This window comes from Stylophora pistillata, chromosome 3 (genome assembly GCF_964205215.1).
Source record: "Stylophora pistillata chromosome 3, jaStyPist1.2, whole genome shotgun sequence".
NCBI classification, from domain to species: Eukaryota; Metazoa; Cnidaria; class Anthozoa; order Scleractinia; family Pocilloporidae; genus Stylophora; species Stylophora pistillata.
The window spans coordinates 27,971,328-27,998,865 of record NC_142521.1 but is presented as its reverse complement, the minus strand read 5'-3'; the positions used below and the strand labels follow the sequence as shown (position 1 = coordinate 27,998,865).

The following is a 27,538-nucleotide window of genomic DNA, read 5'->3' as shown; positions in this document are numbered from 1 at the left end:
TTGGTAGTTCAGATGGTAGTTCAGTTGGTAGTTCAGTTGGTAGTTCAGTTGGTAGTTCAGATGGTAGTTCAGTTGGTAGTTCAGATGGTAGTTCAGTTGGTAGTTCAGTTGGTAGTTCAGTTGGTAGTTCAGTTGGTAGTTCAGATGGTAGTTCAGTTGGTAGTTCAGTTGGTAGTTCAGTTGGTAGTTCAGTTGGTAGTTCAGTTGGTAGTTCAGTTGGTAGTTCAGATGGTAGTTCAGTTGGTAGTTCAGATGGTAGTTCAGTTGGTAGTTCAGTTGGTAGTTCAGTTGGTAGTTCAGTTGGTAGTTCAGTTGGTAGTTCAGTTGGTAGCTCAGTTGGTAGCTCAGTTGGTAGTTCAGTTGGTAGTTCAGTTGGTAGTTCAGATGGTAGTTCAGTTGGTAGCTCAGTTGGTAGCTCAGTTGGTAGTTCAGTTGGTAGTTCAGTTGGTAGTTCAGATGGTAGTTCAGTTGGTAGTTCAGTTGGTAGTTCAGTTGGTAGTTCAGTTGGTAGTTCAGATGGTAGTTCAGTTGGTAGTTCAGTTGGTAGTTCAGTTGGTAGTTCAGTTGGTAGTTCAGTTGGTAGTTCAGTTGGTAGTTCAGTTGGTAGTTCAGTTGGTAGTTCAGTTGGTAGTTCAGTTGGTAGTAGCACCCGAGTTATATCTGACAGACATGGGTTCAAGTCCCGTTGAAGCAATTATACAAATTAAAAGCTTAATTCTGTTAAAGATGATTATCAGTAAAAATGTGTTTTGATGCTGAACAATAGCAGTGCACTATTCTCTAGTCGTAGTCATTTCTCTTTATAACTCTAAGTTTGACTAAAAAGAATGCATGTGGCTTTCACTCAACCCTTTAACGGTCAACAGTGAGCTGCAGTGGTGGGCAATGTGCTGCGTATCCTATGTTATGATTGGCTACTCGAGCCCATCTTGCCACTTGGGATTGCCCGCTTTGACCCCGTGCAAGAAAAAAAATTGCTTGAGCGTGCCTTTAAGGTTATTAATTTGGACTATTGTTGCGATGGATTCGCAAAAAGCAGCAGAGGAAATGCTAAATAAAGAAAGCATAAACGAACTTTGTGAGTTTGTTGCAGAACAAAAACCTGAAAATACAAAAAATTAAAACATTAAGTGATATGAAAGCGTGGAAGCGGTCTTGTCTCACGGAAAGCGAGGCCGGAGAACTGAATTTGATTTTGTAAACGTAATGAAACTGGGCGGTGGAGAGTACGAGCCTGACACTCTAAAGGAGTACGCAGGGTTCCCTGAACAAGGCCGGCTGAAACATTAACATCGTCGAGGGTGATAGTCTAAAGCTTTGAGGGACGTTCTGAGTGTTAAAGAAACAGACCTTGAGTTAACAGAAACAGAAGAGGACAAGCTTTTACCTTGCGGAGAATTTGGTACCTCAAATCCGACAGTTCTGCAAAGGATTGTTTGGTAGATACTTGCTTTACATTTTGGCTTCGGAGTTCGCGATGAAAGCCGCCGACTGAAACGGGGAGATGATACTTCGGAGCGAGACCCAGAAACGGAAACGAATTTCTTATGTGGAAATACAAGAGAGGCTCGAAAGCCCACCAGAGCTTAGATCAGCCGTATTGTGTGCGAGCTTTTTATCTCACTGCTCAAGTAACTAGAAAGGGACGTTGTCCGTCAAAATATTTAGAGTAATTGCCGGCCGTCGATCCGTGGAGATGAATGAGCCTGTTTCGCCGTTTTTATTTGCAATAAAACACCAGAGGAAACCAAGTGATGACGTTTAGTGCATGAGAAGTCCATGGCGAAATAATCAAATTGACAAATTTATTTCCAAGACAGTCAAAAATACTGGAATACAAGGCTTTGCTATCCTTGCCGGGTTGTTTAAAGCAGAGTTAAGATAACCAAGGGCTTGTGTGAAATTTTTATATATGCAGTAAATGGTTTGAACCCGGGGTAACATGTGAAGGTGTAGTCTGATCGTCCGGGTGAGTGTAGTCCTGAGAAGGACTGTTGTCGGTGGTAGTGACTGACGTTTCGACAACCTGTGCGGAAGTCATCATCAGAGTCAAGTGAATGATTGTTGTCAGTAGAATGTTCTTATTCCAGTTCGTGTGAAATGATCGGTTGGTTTTGCCGTGATGTTATTGGCTGTAAGACTCAAGTGACGTAAGTCGGTCGTGATTGGTCTGTTTCGATCTGTCGGTAAAGTTAGGTCGTTCTTTTTCGGTCGTTTGTGATGTTTATGTCGTGAATAAGTCGTTTGTATGGAGCGGGTAGTTGTTGACATCTGTTTAGGGGAGTCTGTTCTAAGTTAGTAAACCAGCTTTCCAGAGTCAGTCGTTGAAAATAGTCAGTGCTGTAGGTTAGGCATTGCGCAGAGTCCCAGTCAATGTTGTGGTTGGTAAGTCGATGGTGTTCAGCAATGTGATTGCTGACATCACCTTTCCTCGTCGCCCGTCTGTGTTCAGTCAGTCTTGTTGTGAGGTTTCTGCCAGTCTCACCGATGTAGGAGGTTTGGCAGTCGGAACAATTGATCTTATAAATCGTTCCCTATCTGTTCCTCGGTTCGTCTTTGTCTTTAACGTTGGTTAGTAACTGACGTAGTGTGGTGATGGGTTTGTGGGCGACGCGGATATTGAAGGGTAGTAAGATGCGCGAGATGTTTTCAGACATGCCTTTTATGTACGGTATGGTTGCTGTAGTCGTGGGGGTTGCGGTGTCGTTTGTTTCGGTAGTGGTAGTGGGTCGGTGAGTGTTTCGTCGGATGAAGTCGTTGTTGTAGTTGTTCTTCGTAAAAACACGGTGAAGGTATTTTTTCTCGTCGGATAAGCTGTCTGTCGAGTCGCATACTAGTTGTGCGCGTCGTGTTAGAGTTCTGATAGCTGTGGCTTTGTGTGATGTAGGGTTGTAGGATGACTCGTCTAGTAATCTGTCGGTGTGTGTCGGTTTCCTGTAAACTGTCGTCCGTAATGAGTTGTCGTTGTGGCTTACCAGGCAGTCTAGAAAAGGAAGTTTGCCATTTTCTTCGACTTCTCTGGTAAACTGTATGTCAGCGTTGTGTTCATTAAAGGTGGCGGTGGAATGCGTCAATTTCGTCGTGTCGAACGGCGGTGAAGGTGTCGTCAACGTAACGTAACCAAAGCGGTATCGTTTGTCGGCAAGTCGAAAGGGCGCGTTCCTCGATGTTCTGCATCACAATTTCTGCTATAACAACAGAAACTGGAGACCCCATGGCAGTGCCGTGTAACTGTTTGTAGTGTTTACCGTTGTACTGAAAGTAAGTAGACGTTAGGCAAATGTTTAGCAAATCCATGATGTCGTCTGTCGGTAGCGGTAGTGGGTCGGTAGATTGTCGGATTGCAGTCTCAGTGCATTGTAATGCCAATTGAAGTGGAATACTTGTGAACAGTGATTTCACATCAAATGACACTAGTTTGTAGTCGTCAGGTATCTGAACAGTCTTGGCACCGTTAATGAAGTCTTCAGTGGATTGTAGTTTATGTCTGGATTTGTCGGTTAGCGGTTGTAGTATTGTCGTCAGGTACTTGGATAGTTGGTATGTGGGAGAGCCACAGAAAGAAACACTAGGTCGCATCGGGAAACCAGGTTTGTGTAGTTTCGGCAAACCGTAGAGTTTCGGTGGCTGTGGTACCGAGCACCTCAGTCGATAGTACCGTTGGGTGTCAAAGGCGTTCGTTTTCTTGAGTGTGAGTAGTTTACTGTTGAGTTTACGTTGAAGTGCAGGAGTTGGGTCACGTTTGAGTTCTTCGTAGGTTCGTTACCGAACGAACTAACCTACCTAAAAGATTTGAGGATTGATGGAGAAACGGTGAATGCATAATTAGATGGATAATAGATAGGTGGATTGATCGATGAAGAAAATATTTTTGGATGGAATGTTAGATGGATACATGGATACGTGGACAAAACGTCAATAAAACCTTCTTTCATTCATTATATGCTTGATTTACCCTTGATAAAATATAAACCGCAAATCTGATGGTGACCCGCATGTTCTCGTTCACCCAGAAATCAGTCAGTGCTCCTTTTCTTGTGGTTTTTAAATATGTTAAATTAGCACATTTTTCATACGGTTATATTGCGGATTCTGTCATAGCTTAGAAGCTGTATTTTTTGTCTGTTACAGTCATTAGCCACTCAGTTGTTTTCAGCTCATTTCTTCTTGTTTTTTCATTTATGGAGATTTTGTTTCCATTCTGGCTGGAGCTAACACACCTGCCTCTTTTATCGGCAATTATACCTCTGTTTTGTTCGATGAAATTTAGTTTCGTGAACTGAAACTGATATCAAAACTGTGGTGTTTTCCTAAATTACATAGATAACTCATGATAACATCTTGAAGTGTCTGCGTAAGGCTGGCTTTAGGTCAGAAAACGGCTGTATTCGAGCGCCTGTGTCTCCACTTAAAAAGGTTTGCCGCGGTATTTAAAGTAATTTATCAATCGGATCTCATTTATCGCCAATGGAGCTTTAACTCCCTTCAACTATCGAAAGTTTCGTTGTGTTTTTTATTTTGTTTTTCGCTTTGTTGTCCGCTTGTTCATTCCTAAGTTCCTCTATTGTCGGTTTCATTTAAACCATTTATTATTTTATTTCTCTACTTTCATGTCTGCACAAAGTTCGCCATTTCTCATCGACACCAAAAAGGGTGTCCACAATGAACAACACATCGACAACACTCTCACTCCAGTCTCATATACAAAAACCTATAATGTCAAGTGATATTTTACCAACAGTCTTTTGTTATTCTACCACCAGTGCTTCTTTAATCTAATCAGGTTGAGCGAAGTTTCAAGAAATTCTAACCAATTTACCGATGGCTTTTGCACTTCTTCCAAAACCAATTAGGCTGACGAAAGATATTTAATCTGTTAATGTGTTTCATTCATTGAAATTCCAAGAGTAAAATACATTTTAACTTTAATTATTATTTTCTCTTTACTCGGTCTCTCGGGGAAGCTGTGCAAAGGTTGGCGAACCAGAAGTTTACGAAGCCGAAGTGATCCTTTTTTTAACCCGGGGAGCAAAGATAACTCGTGAATGTGTTGAGAACAGATAAACTATTCCACGGCCCTGAAGCTTAATGCGTATTTAAATTGGAGAAATGAGGTACACAAAGATAATTTTCTAATTTTCTGCTTGAACGAAACTCGTATAAATCTACGTAGAATGTTTAGAAACGTTATTCCCTTTCGAGGAGTTTTTAAGTGATACTACGTTGCCTTTCTGCCTTTCATATCAATGCCAGTCCCTTGAATTAGCGTTACACAACAACTCAACGTAGGAACTGGGCACAAATTAACCAATAATCAAATTTTAGTGTTATTGTATGCTTCATTCTACTCGTATGTCCTGCTTTGCGGCCTATCTCCTTACAATCAAATTAATTCCGTAAGGGCTGACTTGAAAGCTGTTGCTCTTCGATCTTTCTATTGAATATTCCCTGACTTTCTAGGAAGAGAAAGCTAAAAATATATTATTCGTACCCCAGTATCATTTCTGTTATCAAAGTTCTGTTTGCCTATGTATCATTTGTTTGATTTTTGTTGCCCCTGTCAGCCAAACGTTTGCTTAACAACCGAAGTCTTGCTTAAACTCGTATAGTAGGGCACTTTATCTTCAACGCTATTCCAGGAAATGGGCTATAATAGAATGTTTTAATTGCTTGGGCAAAATTTGAATTGTAAAGCAGGCGCTATTGCAACCATATAGAATAACGAGATATAAACATATCTGCCATTAGGTGTTTCCTTTGAGTGCCGATCTCCTCTAGTCTTTTCGGCCTCTTGTTTAAGAAACGTTCTAAGGAGAATTGCCATTCAGACTGGTTTGATAGCGTTGCACAAATATCGGGAAGGGCAAAGCAGCCATCGGAGGTTAGTTTCAAGGCTGGCGTAGATACCTTCTTCTGCTCTTGAATCAGTTGTAAAATTTTTGGTATTTGCCATTTAAGTTTCCTTATCCCGGCTATTTTGCGAAGAAAATGTAGCACCATCCTAAGATAGCTCTTAGAAAACAAGGAAGTCGTAAGAAAGAGAGAGAATCGGAAGCTTTATTTGCTAACGTCATTCATGACTCCAGAGATATGAGATAGAATAAATATATGAAAATCATATATTTTGAACTGCGGTATTTGATACGTATGATGGACGATCCTCGCAGTAGATAGCGCTATTTGAGCAATAGCGAAATTCAGACCTGAAAAAAAAAAAAAAAAAGAAAAAAAAAAAAAAAAAAAATCAGGCCTGTACGGGACTCGAACCACTGACCTCTGCGATACTAGTGCAGCGCTCTAACCAATTGAGCTAACAAGCCAACTGAGAGCAGGCCGTTAAGTTGATTCGTAATGAACCCGTGAAAGTGATAAATGAGATAGAATAAATATATGAAAATCATATATTTTGAACTGCGGTATTTGATACGTATGATGGACGATCCTCGCAGTAGATAGCGCTATTTGAGCAATAGCGAAATTCAGACCTGAAAAAAAATCAGGCCTGTACGGGACTCGAACCACTGACCTCTGCGATACTAGTGCAGCGCTCTAACCAATTGAGCTAACAAGCCAACTGAGAGCAGGCCGTTAAGTTGATTCGTAATGAACCCGTGAAAGTGATAAATGAGATAGAATAAATATATGAAAATCATATATTTTGAACTGCGGTATTTGATACGTATGATGGACGATCCTCGCAGTAGATAGCGCTATTTGAGCAATAGCGAAATTCAGACCTGAAAAAAATCAGGCCTGTACGGGACTCGAACCACTGACCTCTGCGATACTAGTGCAGCGCTCTAACCAATTGAGCTAACAAGCCAACTGAGAGCAGGCCGTTAAGTTGATTCGTAATGAACCCGTGAAAGTGATAAATGAGATAGAATAAATATATGAAAATCATATATTTTGAACTGCGGTATTTGATACGTATGATGGACGATCCTCGCAGTAGATAGCGCTATTTGAGCAATAGCGAAATTCAGACCTGAAAAAAAAATCAGGCCTGTACGGGACTCGAACCACTGACCTCTGCGATACTAGTGCAGCGCTCTAACCAATTGAGCTAACAAGCCAACTGAGAGCAGGCCGTTAAGTATCAAATACCGCAGTTCAAAATATATGATTTTCATATATTTATTCTATCTCATTTATCACTTTCACGGGTTCATTACGAATCAACTTAACGGCCTGCTCTCAGTTGGCTTGTTAGCTCAATTGGTTAGAGCGCTGCACTAGTATCGCAGAGGTCAGTGGTTCGAGTCCCGTACAGGCCTGATTTTTTTTCAGGTCTGAATTTCGCTATTGCTCAAATAGCGCTATCTACTGCGAGGATCGTCCATCATACGTATCAAATACCGCAGTTCAAAATATATGATTTTCATATATTTATTCTATCTCATTTATCACTTTCACGGGTTCATTACGAATCAACTTAACGGCCTGCTCTCAGTTGGCTTGTTAGCTCAATTGGTTAGAGCGCTGCACTAGTATCGCAGAGGTCAGTGGTTCGAGTCCCGTACAGGCCTGATTTTTTTTCAGGTCTGAATTTCGCTATTGCTCAAATAGCGCTATCTACTGCGAGGATCGTCCATCATACGTATCAAATACCGCAGTTCAAAATATATGATTTTCATATATTTATTCTATCTCATTTATCACTTTCACGGGTTCATTACGAATCAACTTAACGGCCTGCTCTCAGTTGGCTTGTTAGCTCAATTGGTTAGAGCGCTGCACTAGTATCGCAGAGGTCAGTGGTTCGAGTCCCGTACAGGCCTGATTTTTTTCAGGTCTGAATTTCGCTATTGCTCAAATAGCGCTATCTACTGCGAGGATCGTCCATCATACTCCAGAGATATTTTAGCTATTCTATCTTTGGTCCGTCGATGTCAATTGTATGTATGAATTACCTTATCATTGCCTCTCGAGCGCATTAAATGCCTAACCCGATAAGTGAGAAGTTTAAATCGTGATCTATTTTTTTTCTCTAAGCTATACAGCTTCCCTTTCTTTGAAATGAAAAAGACTGTGAAAATTTCTCTCTTTTAAATATCCTATTTTAACTTTGCTATGGAGACTGCCTTTGCTGCATAGCCTGATAACCATATTTGTCGTATATGTGCACGATCCTTCGCAGTAAAGCACTATTTAAGCAATAGTGAAAATCAGACCTGAAAAAAATTCAGGCCTGTACGGGATTCGAACCACTGACCTCTGCGATACTAGTGCAGCGCTCTACCAATTGAGCTAACAAGCCAACTGGGAGCAGGCCATCAAATTAATTCGACATAAACCCGCAGAAAATAAATAAAACAACAAACATATGAAATACATATATATGAACTGCGGTTATGAAACGTATATGTGCACGATCCTTCGCAGTAAAGCACTATTTAAGCAATAGTGAAAATCAGACCTGAAAAAAAAAAAAAAAGAAATTCAGGCCTCTACGGGTTTATGTCGAATTAATTTGATGGCCTGCTCCCAGTTGGCTTGTTAGCTCAATTGGTAGAGCGCTGCACTAGTATCGCAGAGGTCAGTGGTTCGAATCCCGTACAGGCCTGAATTTTTTTCAGGTCTGATTTTCACTATTGCTTAAATAGTGCTTTACTGCGAAGGATCGTGCACATATACGTTTCATAACCGCAGTTCATATATATGTATTTCATATGTTTGTTGTTTAACCATATTTGTGTTACCAAGAATTCAGACCATCACCGTTCTAGACTTTAATCTCTTTTTAAAATTCGTTGTGTTTCCCTTGGGCCGCATGAAGAAGTAGATCAATAGTTTATGGGGCTCAGTAACTTCAATTCGACGAATGTGAGATACGTAAAGCCCATCGATGATTTAAAAAACCATCTTTATCTTAGCACATAGCGATGTTTTAAGGAAGCCGGGATAAACACGATGTTTTTAGTGCGAGTTCGTAACTTACTTGTTTTACGCAAACGTAAGGGGAATGCAATTAGCAAAATCTATCTATAAAATGGATCAATCTTATTGACGAAGCCAGGGGAAACGGCAGATTTTTATCCAACAAGCTGCCTTGCTTCAATGACACTATGTATGAGGTATAACAGTAGAAAGAATGTGCAATACGCTAACTCACGGCGAGATCGTGTCTCTAAATCTGATCATTCTTCACCTGACCTGTCGCACCTAGCCCCCTTAGTCGTACGTGCAGCTATAGAAGATGTAGTACACCTGCTTGTCTTCAATCTTAGAGACACGGACGTTTGGAAGACCAAAGCAATATTTCCTGCACATTGCAGTTTCTCTATAAGGAAGAGTTATAGAAGGTCTATTGAAATTAAGAGGACCCCTTGAGCTCGCCTTGGCTACCTCCCGTTCAGTCATTTCCGTGGCATAATATTCTGTTTACGTGGAAAATTTCCTTTGGTAACTGAGGCGTGGCTTTTTCCTTTTGGCCTACTGGATCATTCCATTTCTAATTTAACAATCGATCCTTAAGTAGGAGTCGTCGTGCAATGGACAGTTTTCAGTATCAGACATTAACGTTTCCGTATATTTAGCGAAGACCACTTAAAAATTTAACTGAGGATTTGCCTTTTGATTGCTATAAATTTTCATGTCAATAATTACACGTTAAATTATTGGCTGTAAGACTCGAGTGACGGAAGTCGGTCGTGATTAGCAAATTTCGGTTCCTCGGCGAGAAGACGTCATTCTTTCTGTTTATTTTATTGGGTTAATGTGGTATAAAATTCGTTTGTGTGGTACTGACATCCACTGAGAGGATTTTGTTTAAAGAAATTAAGCTGGATTGTGGAAAGGTGCAAAATATGAAAGAGATTTGATACTCACAGATGTTTGCTATGAATAACTTTCATAGAATGCTCATTAAGGGATGATTTTCAGAAACTCTGTGTTCTTTTATTTAGAAATTTACTTATTAGCCATGAAAAACAATTGAATGATTAAGGAGCCCAAATGATGGCAACCTTCATGTCGTACTGACGGGAAAACCAAAAAACAGCAGCCCACGACTGCTAATGTTTTGGTAGGATGGTGTAGTGGTATTATCTCACCCACAATCCACATTTTATGTTCACTTTGTTGATATAATTTATCTTTACCAGTTGCGTCATGGTTGAGGTGAAACTGAGATACCTCCATGCAGCTGTAATCGTGCACCTTTTCAGTGCGGTGAATACAAACTTTTGCAATGGCCGAATCAACACAGTAAGAACTCCCACCTACCCCAGTCGGCCAATACGCGTTCCTGATCTTGTGCTACTTCGCCGGTTTAAAGGTAAAATGTAGTTTATTCCAATAGCTTATCTGAAAACTGTGATCAGAATAAAAAAGATGCATACCGAAGAATTTCTTTCCATTTTATAATCTCCTCTAGTCTGGTCTCAGCCAAGCGTTTACATTGTGCAAGAATCGTAGTGTTCTTTGAACTAAGCCTACAGTCTACACCTGATCACCAATTATCCAAGAAGGATACTTTTTAAGCTGAATTAGGAGATATTTAGTATATTCTGCATCTTGCTGAGACACAGAAATTATCGTTCAGGTTTTTGCCTTGACGAAGAAGGGAATAAATACGGAAACAATGATACCTGGAAAATATCTCCTTGCCTTAAATGTAATTGCACGGAATCTCAGATCCATTGTCAGAGGGACTTAAAAGTGTTCGTCGCAGGGTATCGAAATCGCATCATTTTGTCAAAAGAAACTTGCAACCAGCCTTTTTGTAACGTCAACCGATTTATGAAGTTGAGAAAAGACGTATGTGGAAGTAGGTGTAGTTTGATTGTCTTTAACTGTTAACACCATTGATCGAGTAAATGACTTTTACAGTCACTCTTATCTTCCATTCTTCGTATTTTGTTACCTCGGGGTATGACGTAGTCATACTTTGAGGTTTATGAATAGATCTACAATTCACCCACTCACTCACTCACTCGACCCTAGTTTGTTACACAATTAATTTATGCATTAAACTTGGATTAAACGCGTAATCCCTTGCCCCCTACTAGGTTTGCTTCTGTCCCCAGAGTCACTGCTTTGTGTGGAGGGTGAGACAATGGCGGATTTTTTTCTCCCTGGATATTAGAGTATTTTAAAATTTATTTAAAGCATTTTTATGTTTTCATAACTTCATTAAATGATTAATACATACCATGAGGTAGTTCCAAGGAGCCTTTGATTAGACTATGGGTACGATCGCGAACGTTAGGGAGTGAGGTGGAATAAGACAATATACTTATCCACGCATGATCTCTTATTGTTATGAACCATTTGTAGGTCCAATGAGTTACCTATAGTTGTCATTGGTTGTCTTCGATTTTTTAGCCAACTGCCGCGACGAAGAAGGATTAGGATACAAGTCAGAACAAGTTTGGTCGACGTCTCCATGTCTTCATTGCCATTGCAATGAGAGTCTAATCTCATGTCAAAGAAGAGTGAAAGTGTTCTTCCCAGGGTACAAGAACGGTTTCACTTGGCTAGAAGAGACCTGTCGTCAACCCTCTTGTAAGATTCTCCAGTTCATTCGAGAGAGGACAGATATTTGTGAAGGTAGGAGTCTAGAATTCCTTGAGTATACAACTTGTTTGCAAACACGATTGTGCTTTTATTTCTGACGATTAATTTTATGGTAGTGTTGAAACTGTTGAATATCTTTTGGAGAAGTTTTCTTCTATTTCTGTCATGATTTTTATCTATCCACAGAAGAACAATTCTGATTTATTTCAGGTGTGGAGATAATTATGGATGGTGGAATCCTAATGAAACACCAAAGTTGGAATTACAAAGGCTGCAAACTGTTTTTCAATGGAACAGACCTTGATGGCAGTGAAGTCTGTCCTCCCATGGCCAGACCTGAGTGCTATGTCTACAGCGGAACTATCTGCTGTGCCTCTAAGTGCGCAGGTACATTATACTCTTAATGATAAATAATTAGAGGATCCCTTTCAAATTAATTTCAATAATTTCTTTCAAATTTATTTTCGAGAACACATTTCCCGATATGCTCATCGTTAGAAACAATCAGAGTAGTTTTGTGTTTGATTTATAGTTATTACATAGTCTCGAAATTTCAAGGAATGAAGAGAAATCTTACAGGAACTACCAAACATCCTTTGATTTTTTCTATCAAATACACATAAAGAAACCAAAACGTCCTTTTATATCGCTAGTTTTTATTCTGAAAATCAGTTTAATTTTACGTTTTAAAAGATTTTTTTTTTCTTTGTCTTTGGACAACTCCCACCGGTGGTGCTAATTTGTCACATCATTGTTTTTGCTTCTCAAAAAAAAAATCATATCTTCTTCCTGTTTAGCTCTCCAAGAAATAGCAAAAATGTTGAGAGGCAACCTAACAGTATGCTCAAATGGTCACCAGCTGGTTTCAGAGGGTCTTTGCCGGAAAAAACCTCTGGGCTGTTTGCATGATCCCAGTCGTAATAGCTGTTCGTCGGGTAATAATGATTATGATGATGCACATGAGTACGTAGTTTAAATGATGTTTAAGAAACTATGAATCGATTATTTCAACCTCTTAATCTGTAGTTAACGAACGCTGGTGCCTAGTTTCTATTTTAATTGGCTGGGAAATTGTCTAAGACTAACAGGTGCTTTTGTCTCCTTGCCTTTTGCTTATTAATTGTAACCCAGCACATGATGTATCTAAGAATTATTTTGGACATTTTTTTTAATCCGAGCGCTTTATGCAACAATGTCATTTTGTGTAAATAGAGGTCTCGTGTCAGGATGAAAAGTCCAATCAGTACTTCGAGGGGGTCACGTGGTCAGTGGGTAACTGCATTCAGTGCTCCTGTCGAGCTGGAAAGATCCACTGCAAACGAGAGATCTCAGTGATAAATAGCTTGGAGGAAGAATCTCTGACAGAATATTGCATTCAAAATGAGTGTGATGTATCCCGTTTTCTGGCCAAAAATCGCGGAAAGTGTAAAGGTAAATGAAAACGCTTAAAGGTTTCGATGCTAAACGTGATGCAGCAAATCACGGTAGATGTTTATTCCTAATCTTGTGAAAAAATTCGTTCACTAGAGTGACAAACAGCTTGAGAAATAATTTCGGCTTCAGCATACACGATGTTTGGTATGCATATTAGTCACTAGTAAACTGGTTGACTGTCCACACCTTTTTTATTTTCCTCTAGCTTGCAGGTGGAATGGCACCATCTACTTTGAAGGCGATAGCTGGAAGGAAAAAGATATCCATTTCTTTTGTAGCACCTACGATCAGACACTGAGGGCTGGTTGCTATGTTGAACAACGCCGAGTGAATTGCGCGCAGACTTCAAAATTAGGTCAGAAATATGTAACTGCAGATGTAATGAAAATATAACACATTGAGTTATTGTGACATAGAGGAGACATATTTTCCATGGAGCTGTTATAATTATCGTTATTAGAGGGCACAACCACTTATGCCGAGCCCCCAAATAGGATACTCAGGAACGGAAGCATTCGCTCGAGTTCACTCAACGTCTTTTGTTGTTTTTTTTCCTTCTTTCATAGACATAGGAAACATCACCTCGTTGTACGACGACCTTTTCTTGTGCAAAAGTGGAGACGAAATTCTGTCGATAGATAATCGGTGTGATGGTTCTGTTAATGACTGCTCTGATGGATCAGATGAGGACGATTGTGACCAATGTGAGTTATCATATTTAGTTACTTTTTATGACAAGTTGTACCTATGAATAAAGGAAGAAAGGATTTGTAAGTGAAATTAAATAATAAGAAACAATGATAGGAAATAATAGACTACCTCGCTAACTATGTCACGGCATCGCATCTCGGAGCTCACTTCTTCATCTTCACATTTTTTTACTTTGAATGAATTTAATTACCAAGCATCAGCCCCAGGGAGTTGCTCCTGGTCTAAGTTTTGCAATCAGAATTTAATCTCACAATAATATTGTCAGTCAGATCTCTGTCTCTTCTCTTCAGACTTTTTAGCTGGACCATCATGATGTTAAAGTACCTTTCCTCTGCCAAACAAACGCTCGCTAACTAGAGGCATACATATTTTGTACTCTGCGTTTCCTTATATGGAGCCTTGATCCGTCGCTTTCGGTCAGATTAATTGTACTTAAATATTTTTTTCTCCTTTTCCACGATCTTCCCTCCATTCTTAGAAAGTAAAAAATCTGCAATCGTTACGTAGCCAGAATGCGAATAAACGATTACTCAGGTAGACGATAGTATACATAGGAAAGAAAGAACACCAAGTTTTCTCCAAGAAACTAAAGGAGAGTCGTATCTGGGAGATGTAATATTTTATTGAATTTTTCTTAACGCTGCGACTCTGTTTTTTAGGTTACTGTGCCTCGAAAAATATGTTGTCTTTTAAATTACCAAGGTCAGCTTCTTCTGCAAAGGAAATACGACAGTGCTCTGCAATGGATCCATCCTTAACAGGTCTGTTTTAATTGAAACGAACACAATACCTTTTGATCCGGAGAGTTTGTGACGCCTCGATTGCTGGCTGATTGAAAAATTATAGAAAAAAATGACAAATAAAGCGGCTAGGTCGATGAAAGCTTGGTGGAGTACCAATGATTTTCATTATTTCTCCGGTAACCAAGTCTGATCATCTCAATCTTAGGTGTATGTTTTCCGCACCCCGATCATTCCAAATATCCTTTGGAAGGTACTACTCTCTCTCTAGTGTTTCATTCTTTGAACATAACTTCCCCCATTTCGTTACCTGTAAAAGACGAGAGGGGATTTCCCTTCTATCAGGCTATCTTTTTTTGGTGAAAAGCAAGAATAGCAAAGACATCTACAATTGCACTGAAAAGTTGGCCAACTGAATAATTTCTTTGCTATATAAAAAATAATGCAATTTATGTGCCTTTCTTAAAGTATGAAAGAATAAAGGCTGATAGTTTCGAAAGAAACTGTTTGGGGCTGCGTCGGTGGGAGTAACGAAATAATTTGGATATATCAACAAAGTTGAAATGGTAAATTCGCTCCGACGAAGGGCTAACGCTCGAAACGTCAGCTTTTGTAATCATTACGGTGGCCAATTTACCATTTCAACTTTGTTGATATATCCAAATTATTAAAGTATGAAAGACGTTCACTGAAATATGTTGGATAATGTTATTGTAGAAAATGTTACCATGTTTTAATTTCCATTAAACGTCTCAAAGAGAGCTATCTGAAATGTTTCTGACTTGTACATATACACGGCTTAATCCTTAAAACTCTTCGGTAATGTTTTACGAAAGTAATATTTTGCAAACAAAGGCTAAATTTAAGTTTTGTACCACCTTTACACCTAAGGGAAAACACGTTTGAACCTGTTTTATTAAACATTGTTTAAATTTCTTTTTAATAGGAGCTTCTCGAATTGATGTTTTCGTTTTCTGTTACTGATTTTCACTCAGTTAAACCTGGTTTCACCGAACATGTTTTGCGGTTGTGAATGGAGCAATAGACAGTTTTCCGGAGAGTTCATCATAGATTGCTATTTCGGATGTAACCTTTTCAGGCAGAAGTTGTTAAAGGTTGCTCTCCCATTCAAAGAGAGAAATTAGGTCGTTCCTGATATTGCACATGTAACTGTCTTCTTTCTAGGAACGCTTCAGTTTGAATGCGTTTATGGCAAATATACAACCATGTGGAGACTCTTAGACGAGAAATGTAAATGTGAAAATAAAGGTCTTCTTGATTACTTCAATCAAAAGGTAGCGTTCTTTCTTTTTATACCCTCTCGCAAAGTCAGTAAAACGCTTTTTGCGTTACACATAATTTCTTTTCTCTTTCCTCTTTGGTAGTTATCCAGTCGGTGATTTTTTGCGAACTATTTTTTCTAGATGCTGTGTATCTTCCCAGTATTGTAATTCATTTTGGATCATTTGGCCGCCTGGTCTTTTTTACTCTTTGCTAATATAGAAAGAAAACACCCCTTCTTATTTTTTTTCGGTTTTCCTCGTTTTGTGTTGATCGGAGTACAATTAAGTTGCTGCTGGTATTTTTTTTTTACTAACAGTTATGCTTCTTAAAGAGTCTGACTCTAACTGGTGTATTTGCAATTTGCGGTCCCTTCCACTCCTTCTCCGCAGCTGACAACTGATAAGAAACAAACAAACAAAGAAACGAATAAAACGACTGTAATTCTGCAGTTAATATGACCTTTCACGTGATCTAACTTCACAACGTAGGAAGAACATGGAAGGAATAGACTATATTTTAAGATCCTTTCTTTGTTTTATTGTTTGCTTTTCAGATTACGGAGGTGAACATTACAAACTTTCTTGACATTTCACGAGAGTTTTCTGCTTCAATAGGGCGTTTTCAAAACAACAGAGTGTTTTTTGAGATCTACAACAATCTCTTCCAAGCCGTAAAAATGTTATTAACACCCGTCACTCCGAAGAACGCTAATATCACGATGATCTTCTGTCAGGTACAGAAACCACTCTTTTGCACGACGGTTGAATCTTAAGAAAGTCAACTCTCCGATTGAATAACACTGGAAGTAGAATTTGAGCTTGGCAATGGAATAACACTCTCTGTTGGATTAAGCCTTGACTAGGTTCCCATGTGACACTCTCCATAACGTTTCGGATTTTCTGTTTGTCCCACGTTCCCGATAAGGCCAGTCATTCATCAGAAAACGGAAAATATGGTTTGTTTGCGATTGATGTTGTGACAATTTAGTCAAACTTACCGATATAAAAAGTATTCTTTGGCCGAAATGTTAACTTTTAAATGCCCCACTCCCACATATTTACCTTAAACACATCTTCAACTTTTCTTTTTTATGTTGTTTTCTCCTTCAGTAATTTTGATTTTCTTCCTTTCAATGCAGGATATTTTTGTGTCTTACAAGCACGCGCCTCCCACATCCACCTCAGACTTCTGTAAGACTAAAAGTTCCTTTGATTTGGTGAGCCAACTGAGTCGAGATATTATCACTTTACTAATTTTCCATTTTAATCAAGGCCAATGACTGATTTCTTGCATTTTTCTTGCACAGGAAGAGCGAATGAATTTGACAATTGCAGTGTGCCATCTCTTTCGGGAGGCTGCGTCACTGGTAGGCTCTAACAAGTCATGTTACAAACCTCCTCCAAGGTAAGTTGGTGAATAGGATGGAAGGGTGATGGATAGCCATTGAAAGGTTGAGCAAACACAAAGGTTGAGCAATTAAGATAGTTGTGGAATCGAAATATTTTTATTCGGATCTATGTAAGTGAAACGCTTCTCAAACAATTCTTTGTCGTTTGCACCCCTTCTATTACAAGTAATAGTGCACCATTTCCTGAACTCCATGCAAAATAGTAGGTATCAATCAGGGGCTGACACAGCAAGAGTACCACATCGGAAAGAAGTACCAAGAAATAATGATCGCAGCCAAGGCCGAAGGAAAAAGAGAACTGACTTTACAAAAATAAAAATATTGATATCTATCGCCTTAGAAATGTTGTTAGGACTGGATCGAAGCTCTCCTTCTAAATTTAAAGATTTAGAGTGGCAAAGATATATGTTTCGTGAAAAGGAAAACTCTCGCGGAGAAAACTCTTGTGAGCAGCATTGAGGTTTCGCTGTGTGAAACCCTCATCGCTTCTAATAACTGTTTTCTTTTTCATTTATTTCCTTTTTCTTTTCACTATCTTAGAGGGGCTAGCGGTCCTGGCGGTCCTGCGATGTCTGGGATATTTGCCCCACGCCCCCCCAGAGAAATGACGGTCCCGACCGGAAGATTCAACACAAAACGCCAGTTAGATATCAGGTTAAACTCCAAATCACTTGGGTGGCTGCCAGATTTTCCATCAAAAGAAGTTCATCTGAACCTGACATCTGTCGTAAACACCACAAACAGTTCTAATATTTTAGACAAGGTACGTCTTGCACTACGTAATAAGTATCCATTAGCATATCTGAAGGCAAAAATGGTGGCAAAAGATTTGGGCTGTAAGATCATTACTGAGAAGCAATAAAAACCGCCAGGTTTCGTTTGTAAATCTTAAATGTATCATTTATTTGGTTTTTCTGAATACAAAGCAAGGAAAGAGAACAAACTATGCCGTGAAGGATAAGTCTAGAACGAGAGAGAACACAAAGAATGAGAGTCTGGAGGGACTAGCTTCGCTATGACATGTTTTGAGGGAGTGAACCTTCGGTTTAATGTAAACTGCTGATAATGATGTCAAGATATAATGTTAACAATCAATCACCTAGAAATCGAATTAGGAAGTCAAGTTTTTTCCACCCCTTAAATGACAAAACCAATTCTTTAGAATCTTCCCTAACTGAATTGTCTTAGTCTGAACTGTCTAAAACTGAACGTTATTGAAAGAGCAAAGCCGTCAATAATTAGGATGATGTTCTGTTGTTGTTTAGGTTAAGGTCCCATTCAGCCACAAAGAAAAAGAGATAATGGAAGCAAATGGCTGTAAACTGATTACAATCGATGAGGTAAATTTGCTCATAATCGCGTTATTCGATAACAATGTAGCAAAAGTACTTTGTCGTTCTTCAGTAACCTCCACGGTTCCAAGGTACTTGTCGCCGGTGTCGCCTTCGACTTGAGTAATAACGACGTTGTTGTTGTTGTTGTTGTTGTTGTTGTTTTTTAATTTAAACATATTTATTGGACAAAGTTTACTCTAAGAGTAAAAATACTCATCGAGAGGGTTCACTTCGAAATACCATTGAATATAAAAAAAAGTTACAGAAAATAATTAATAGTCAAAGCGGTAGCAAAACAAACAATAGAACATTTAAGCAGAGCTGACAGATGGTAAATACACATTTAAGTACTTGGACAAAATCTCTTAGATCCGGATATAAATGACTGGACATGGAAAAATAAATCGTTATTTTGCTTCTGAGAAAGTCACTGTGAACCAGATAGAAAAATTAAACTGACACAATTTGTGCTTTAGACATGGAAGACCACCCGTCAGCTAATATGCAAGCAGCAGAGGAGAGCAGTTTCGTTCTAGTGGCAAAATAAAGTGGACATTCGAGGAAAAAATGCTTAACGTTGTTTTGAAGATCTGATCAGTATAATGAATACTTCAGGTGGTTTTGATGACTATTAGATTCTGTTTAACAGACAGATTATCATGTTGTGTTCTTTACAACTGGTGATTACAAACTGCATTTGAAAAATGAACCTGTGAATCAGCTAGAGTACTCTTGTGTACTCATATCTTTATACCTTTATTTTTTCTGGTCCCCCAGTAAACCAGTGGGCAGTCTAACAAAAATCAACCTCATTCTCAACGGAAGTCTTAAAAAGTTCATCTAGTTCTTCCGTTTAAGCTTTTGTCGGTACATGTCATTAAAGCTAAATTCCCACCTTCCATGTACGTTTTCTTATCCGGCATCACTAGCAATCCTTTCATGGAAACGAGTTTTCATCAAAATCTTTATCCTGAAAAAATAAAAGCAGACGATTTTTCCGTTGCCTTCAAAAGGCTAGGGTCACTGGAAAGGAAAATACGTTCTTATAACATTGCTTTCTTTGTGTGGTAGGAAAGCGGAGATCAAGTGATCCTCAACCCTGAGCTCACGCCCGAGTCACTCAAACAAAGAGAAATTCAGGGCAACTTGGAGTTGGTTCTCATTTGTATTTCAATAGCAGCAGTGTTCGTGTCACTTGTACTCCTTACAGTCATAAGGTAAAGTGTCTACAAGTAGGTGCGGTATTGTATGGCCCAATTAAACCGTGTGATATCTGACAAAAGATATCGCGGATAGACCTATATTTATTGATATTGATGTGATAATAGTGGTACATGTACGTGAGAGTTGCTGCTTTAAAGCGTAAAATCTTTCGTTCGCTTTCACTTTACCACATTAATTTACATTTTATATCTCAGGATAAAGAGTGAAAAGTTGTTTGTGCATAAAAATCTTCTGCTGTCAATGGGCCTCGGTAACCTCGTGGGTGTTCTAGATGCGACATTCTTCAAAACTAGAGAGAAATATCCTGTAAGTTGCGGAGACACTATTTGCACACATACATATTCCTACCAGCAGGCTTGTTCTTCCAGTTAATGAGCACTTAACACTATGTTCGGAAATTACGACTGCCTAACGTCTTTGGAAATTTTGGATGTCGCACCACTATTTTCCAACTGTTTGAAACATTTTCAGAAATCCGTGTCCGTTTTCGGCCGGTGGAAATAGAACAGGCCTCCCGCAGACTAAAATAATGTATAGATTTAGCCAAGCCTAAAAGCGGAGCTCGCATTTTTTTTCCGCACGTCTTAAGGGCACAACGCCTTGCCTTATATACTGGGTAACTGTATCAGCTTTGTGTGTGTTTTAGCTTAGTATTCTTCTATTTGTACTATATAAGGGTGTCTGAGTGTGTGTGTGTGTGTGTGTGCGTGTCTTTTTCTCTCTTTTTTTAATCATTTTCCTATTTCTTCTTAATTTCTACTCTGTATGTAGACGCAAGAAATGCTTCAAGTAAATTTATTAGAAAAAATAAAAAAAATAAAAATAAAAATAACGCCTTTCCCTGGATTCGAAAAAAATAAAAAAAATAAAAATAAAAATAACACCTTTCCCAGGATTCGAACCTAGGTCGTCCGACTTGGAGCGCAGTGCACTGACCACTGGACCACTACAGTTGACCGCGCATGATAACAGTAGCACCTTGTACGGACGTCCGTACGGTCATAAGTCCAGATTTTTTCGGCTTGATGGGTTACTACTGCCATTTTGTATAATTACGAGGCTTCGCTGCGCGCGCTGCGAGCTCCGCTAGTAATATATTTCCAAGAAGGATTTCATCTATGAAATTGCATCATCACCAACAGTTTAACACATAATATTTTAAGGTTATCCAATGTCATACGTGGCAGTAATCAAGAGCTGAATTTCTTAGGCGTTTTGCACGACCCTGGCAGTGGTGGAGCACTCTCTTTACACTGCAATATTTACCTGGATGTTGGTTGAAGGAATAAATCTGTACATCAAGTTGGTCAAGGTCTTCTCTCTGAACAAGCAATATGTGACCTACGTGGCAGTGGGCTGGGGTAAGACCAACAAATTTCATGTATTCCTTTCATTATTCCTATCCTGAGTCACTAATTGGGGAGAATTCATGATGGCAGTTTGTATAACCCCTAATTGATACATGCAAATGTTGCATCCAATGAGCTAGTTTCTGGTTATTCGCTTTAAAGCGGAAGATCTTGTCTCGTTTTGAGGTTTTTTTTCTAGATGCATTGGAGGTAAATAGGATCTACTGTTAAGTAGATTCGAGCTATGCTGATAGATAATCAATTGGTTACTAATACAGGCCCTCTCTCCCAAATCGTTTTAGTTGCCTGCAAAAAATTGGTTTGGAATTGAATTTTGTGGTAGCATATGTATTACTACCCGTATATGGGTTGGTTGACACGCCGCCTAAAATCCGTTTGTACTTGATTTTATTTAATCCTTCAAAAAAAGAAACTTAGAAAGTTAAAGGTAAGGTATCTTTTTTACATTTAAATTAGCCTAGCTAACTCTTATTCATTTGATATCTGAACTCTCCGAAACATTTTGTTTGTTGTAAAACGGTAAGCGAGGTTTTAAGTCTACAAATACACTTTCGGTAAGTCTCCCCACGCCCGTTAAATTTGGACGTTTGTACCGTTCCTTGCATAAAAGAAACCGAATAAGCCACATTAATTCCCCTTGTGTCTACTTGCAGTACCTCATTTGAGTTAAGTTTTTCGGTGGAAGAAAGAAAAGTTTTACAAATGCCATTGCAGTAAAGAAACGAGCAAACTCTCACAACTCAAAACATACGTTTGAATTTACTTACAATTCTTTTCTTCGCCATTTACTGTACAGAGGTAATCTTCGTAGATTAAACGTCGATGAAAGTGAATAATACTCCATAAGATTACCGACTTTTCTTAAAGAAAAATTGTCCTGATAGTCATTAAACTTTACTTTGTGTGCCAAACCTGTGCCATTGTTTGTTTTCAAAAGTGTACATAGGTTTTTTTTTTCTCGCGTGCTCTCCAATCGACAGCTATCAGATCGTGACAGATACTTTTAAAAAAATATTTCAAAGTTCGCTTGGGACCTTTTCAAATCACCTCTATGTACGCAAATAAAAGTGTTTCGATGAGCCTTTCTCTGATGATTGCATTACCTCAGTTTTCACTACCATCTATTCACTTAAACATTGTTCAATTTAGGAAGAAAATAGGTCGGGATCTTTTGGCAAGCATCTCGTTGAAAAAAAAAGATAAAAATGTTTTTCACCTCATTCTTGTGTACCGCTCTCGGCCTATCTCCTCGGGCAGTAACCAAGGCCTTGGGCACAGTATCTCCCAATACGTTCCTCTCAGGTGGAGAATAACATATCTTCATGCAACGGAGAGTTTTGAAAGGGGAATGTGTAGCAACTGTGGGAAAGTTGGTACAGCTTTTCCATGCAAAAAAAATATACCTATTTTCTTATTTTGAACTTGACTTGATCGCAAATTGTTCATTATTTGACTGACTTAGGACGATATTTGGAGTACGAGGGCCGATCAAAAAGTTCCGTCATTTCTCCCATATTTCCCATGATGTATTACAATTCCTGAAATTACAGTTACATCCCCTCGAAGATAACTTCCCTCAACTCCTTTACATCGTTCTGAAAGCATTGCGGGTACTCTGAAATAGGCATAACTCTCATCTGTGAATGGACAGCCTTGGCAAGGTCTTGCACCTTTTGAAATGGGTTTCCAGTGATGGCGGATTTATTTTTTGGGAAGAGCCAGAAATTGAAAGAAGCTAAGTCGTGAGAGTATGGTGGATGTTCCATTAAACGAGTACCGTTATCATCAAGGTACCTCTGTGTGAGGCGAGCTTTTTGGGGGACTGCACAGTCATGATGCAACTGGTATCGAGACCGACTTCGAGTCCGTGCTGTTGACTGCATATGTAAATGAGCTTTTGGAAAGACTGAAGTAGTGAGATATGTGGCAGTGATTGTAGCTTTGTAAGGCCCCTGAGAATTAAAGAAATTAGTAAACATCTTTCTTGAACGGAAACCTGTTTTCTGGATCTTTGGACGTGTTTTATCAAAATGCTGCATCCATCTGGCAACTGTGCGAAACGATGGTGCCAGTTCCCCATAAGTTTCACAAGCTTTTCAAGGACAGACCTTCCCGGAAAACTAATATATAACGCGTGTAGATATAAAAAAAAACTTGTATGCTCCTTTGAAGGGTCCATGCTAAAACCACCTAAGCATCTGAATAAGAGGGGCTGAAAAATTCCATGCACGCTTTACAAGAGCACTCAATTTTCATAACAATCAGCTGACATTGTGATCTTGGAGAAGCTTCAACTACCTTTTGTGACAGACCCTCTTGATCCACCCTCACAATGCAGCATCTTTGTTTTGACTTGGTGAATATATGTATGTCTTACAGGAATCCCTCTGGTGATTGTGGGATTGGTGGCAGCCATTGAACCGTCGAGTTATGACATGGGGAAAGTCACATTCACCGATATCACTTGTGGCTCCTTGGTTATACGAATGGAAATAAAGCGGGACAGGTTTGTTAATATTTCGCCAGCACTCAACACTCGATATCACAACTCGAAATATTTTAAAGTCACATTGTCTTGATACTTCTCAATTGAGACAGCTGGTTATTTTATGTGCATCACCATCCCCTCGATACAATTTACTGATCATAAATTACAGAACAAAATTTGTTGAAATTTGCGTTCTAATTGACAATAATTTATCGAACGACAATATTCAGCATTGAAATTTCAGGGGATTTAGCATGACGGTGCTCCAGTGTCCAGTTGTCATTGAAGCTGTTTAGGGCACATGCACAGGGTGTTTTTGTGCAACGGTGATCGTAGTTGCCATTTAGCCTAGGCAACATTGAATTCTAATCAGGTTTTCTCAACCTAAAAGAAACCCCTTTTAGACCAGTACGGGTTACGACAGGCAGGAAAAGTTAAAACAGAAGGAAGAATGAGTGCACCTTTCTTGTCTCAAAAATTAAAAAATTGTATATCTATTTGCTAACTCTCTCTCTCATCATAAAAAAACTGCTTAGATGCTGGCTCAACGGAAACCAGTGGATTTTTAAAGGACCAGTTTTGGCCATTCTTCTGGTATTTTTCACGTTTGTTTTGTGTTTATTCTCGGGAAATAACGTAAATCCCTCAAATAGCGCCGCTTTTGTTTTCGCTCCTCCCCCAGAGTTAGTATTCCTACTCCTCCTCTTGCTGTGAGAGATCTGCGATCATATTCGCCGATCTTTTTGCGGCTTTAAAATATTTTTTCATATTTGCAACTTTTTTTTCAGTTTGTGAGCATGCAATGGTAGAATTAGCTCTCCACATTGATACACCTTTCATGTTCTCTTTTTCGCGCCATATGTTTTCCAAAAACCGCCGCAACGTCCCAGACGTTTTCTGTAATAAGCAGTGAGCAGGAGAGGTAGAAACAGGGATATGATGCCTCGTTGTTGAGCAATTTACATCTTGTAAAGTCGGATTTTAGTCTTTCTGAAGTAACCTCTAAATGTCGTTATAACATCTTAGGCAATCTCGGGAGTCTCACTCAAGTCCTCTTTTTATTTCTAGAGACTTGAATCTAATTAAAACTTTTGGTTTTTTTATTTTGCCTTTCTTGTGCTCCTATTTTTTTCCCCAGGGAAATGTTGTCATTTTTGCCATTCTTCTGCGAGTTGTCTTTGGGAAGCTGGCCTACAAATATAGTAAAAACAGCTTGGAAGCTTCAAAGTGAGAGACACTTTTGTTAGCAAAAAGTAATGACTTTTACGTGTCGTACCTCACCTCTCTACAAAGCTTTGTGATATACGCCAGATAATAACGATACAGGTTTGCTTTAACTACGAGTACCGTTTCGTGGATATCGCTTTTAAAATAGGTTTTAGAGATTTCATAATATGAGCGTCAATTTGAGTAAATTTATCGCTTTCGCTTTTTCAAGTTTTCTTTACTTACCAACTAATGCATGCTGACTCACTTATTTCAGGAAAGGTCTAAAGAGTATTCTTGCTTTGCTTCCTTTACTTGGTGTCACGTATTTGTTTGGATTCGTACAGTTCAATGACGCTTTGCGTTATATCTTTATTGTGCTCAACTCAACTCAGGTAAGATAAGAAGATACTGATTATGAATGGATTTCAGTTTCTTATTAATCCTATCATGGAAAATCGTGTCGATTTATTAAGAATATATAGAGATATATTGCTTTCTAATCGATATTCCTTTGAATCTTTCCCTTAGGGAGTCGTATTTTGTGTCTTTCACTGCATACTTGACGATCAGGTACATCGAGATTATTGACAAAAGTTTTTTCAGAGGGGCTTGCATGCACAAAAGGCATTCTAAGTCCATAGAGCAAATAAGAACGGTAGCAATCGATAGCAAACAAACAGTCAATAATTCAGTTTTGATTTAGTGTTTAATGATGCGTGATGATGTTGTTTGGTATTTCCAAATTTTTTTCCAGAATACTTTTTATTTTACTGGGGAGAAAATTATTATTCAAAGCTTTGAAGGAGGGGATGTCTGCCCCAGTAAAGTAGATGCACAATGATAGTTTAGTATATCGCTAATTTTTTAATGCATTTCAAGAGGGTGTTCAGGCACCTCTGTTGTAGAGTCTGAAGTTTAATTAAGTGAAGACACCACGCACCTTTTAGGAGACTACATTTATGTCATGAAAAAGAAAACACCAAGTGCAATTTGCATTGTAACAGGGAAGAAGGAAAACGGTAGGAAATAGGAGAAAGAGGAAAAGGGTCTTGTGTTGCAGACGTACTAAATATGCTTGTTTAAGATCACAAATTGTTTATCAGCTTACAGTTTCAAGTTCTCATCGCAAATAATAGTTGAAATGCAATATAGCCCTGTACTTACAGAAGTGAGGCCCAGGGGGCCTTGCAGCTGCAGTACAACCTTTCTCCTCATGGAGCAGCTTCTTTTTTTCGTTCATCATTCCTAACTCAGTCATAAAAAGTCAAATTTAGAGACTGGACAGGTCCTTTCATGTTCTCAATCGTTCTCATCTTACTATGTGGGGAGGTTACTACATTTCACCACTGTTTTTCACAAGGTCCGAGAAGCCATTCGCAAGCTTTGTAAGAAACAGTCACTGGGTTCGCAAACGGAAACATCGATAGCTATGACTTCTGATGGCAGAATGAGAACGGGCAGGAAGTCACATGGCGACGAAAAGAAGGACTGCGGTAACAAAATTTTAATTTTTGGTATAACTTACCTAAATGCATTGATAGAAGTAAAATAAGTCACTAGGCTTATTGACTTGGCCCTTTCGCTTTCTTTCAATTATCTGACCCTGTATTGTTCGGTTCAATAAAAGATGCAATGCTCGCCTACACCGACCGAATAAATACTCAACAACAACATCTTCCAAAAGAAGAACATCTATTTTGCGAATTTCAGACAAGCGGATTGTACACACCCTTTGCAGAGATCCTACATGATAATGACCATTTTTAATTCATCAACAGAGGTCGTCCAAGATGAGCTGGTAAAAGGAGAGGCAATTTAACGAGTACAATTACTTATTGATCAACCTTGAGAGTGAAGGGTGTAAACTGCATAACAACTTGAATGCTAACACCCCTCCGTGCCGTCATGCTGCGGATAAAGCTGTGTTGCTTTGTTTATGATTCACCAAGAGGGTCTCAATGGGGTTAACCGTTAGCCGTAAAACTGCAAAACAGTTTAGCTCTCAGGCGTAAAAATTGGCATATTGTAACCAATAGTCATAAATAAAGTTGATCGTAAAATGTTTTCTTATCTACGATGCGTCGTTTAGAAAGTGTCAAAATCTTAGAGCGCTACAAGTCTAGTCTTGTGGCCGACAGAAATTTTTTAATATCAGCCGAAGAGCAGCACGATCTCAAATCGGCCTGGTTGCCTGAGTCTTGTGGTAAAAGCAAGCGGATAACTGTGTTTTAAAACACCGAAAAATAGTCATTAAGTTTTCACAATGATTGAAACTAATTTGTAACATTTCTGTTAACTGTTACAGGAAGAAATTAACCGTTAGTCGTAAAATACATCACCCCAGTGAGACCCTCCACTAAGGTCTAGAATAATCAAAAAACGAAAGTGACAAGTAGTATCGCTTTGTAACTTTGTAATGCTTTCATAGGGATCTAGGAATGAAGCTTAAATGAAGCTTTGTCGTTTTGCTAATGATGTTATTAACTTTAATGGTGGATCAAGAAGTAACGATAAGTCATCTTTAGGGATTTAGGTAAAATTGATAATCTACTTTGAAGCCTGCGTAAATAAGACCAGCGATATGTAGTTTAAAAGTCGCGAATCGGAAATCAATTGAATCGTTATCATGTTTAGCCATGTTCGGGGTTAGATAAAAGAAGCATGGAAAGTATGGGTTATCTAAACCGATAGGAAATGCTTAACATATTCAGCGCATGTACCAAAAATGCTACGCCGATTGTAAAAAGTAAAAGCTTAACTCTAATAGTCTTAAATTCCAGTTGTTAAAGTTGATGATCATTGGATTAGTAAAATCT

At 38.9% G+C, this 27,538-nt stretch overlaps 1 protein-coding gene across 1 annotated transcript; it reads left to right on the top strand.

Annotated features, from left to right (window-relative positions):
* Nucleotides 1-4,944: 4,944 nt before the first annotated feature.
* Nucleotides 4,945-27,496, top strand: LOC111328790 (uncharacterized). The gene is made up of 25 exons (XM_088754668.1): nucleotides 4,945-5,114; nucleotides 10,107-10,279; nucleotides 11,329-11,553; nucleotides 11,731-11,907; nucleotides 12,318-12,455; nucleotides 12,733-12,951; nucleotides 13,160-13,309; nucleotides 13,521-13,658; nucleotides 14,325-14,426; nucleotides 15,591-15,700; nucleotides 16,243-16,422; nucleotides 16,828-16,905; nucleotides 16,996-17,093; nucleotides 17,638-17,860; nucleotides 18,363-18,437; nucleotides 19,503-19,648; nucleotides 19,850-19,961; nucleotides 20,866-21,016; nucleotides 23,405-23,531; nucleotides 24,050-24,107; nucleotides 24,652-24,740; nucleotides 24,997-25,114; nucleotides 25,251-25,292; nucleotides 26,083-26,215; nucleotides 26,501-27,496. Exons 1-25 carry the CDS (start codon nucleotides 5,110-5,112, stop codon nucleotides 26,539-26,541), a joined length of 3,108 nt encoding a protein of 1,035 aa, XP_088610794.1. The 5' UTR covers nucleotides 4,945-5,109; the 3' UTR covers nucleotides 26,542-27,496.
* Nucleotides 27,497-27,538: the final 42 nt, after the last annotated feature.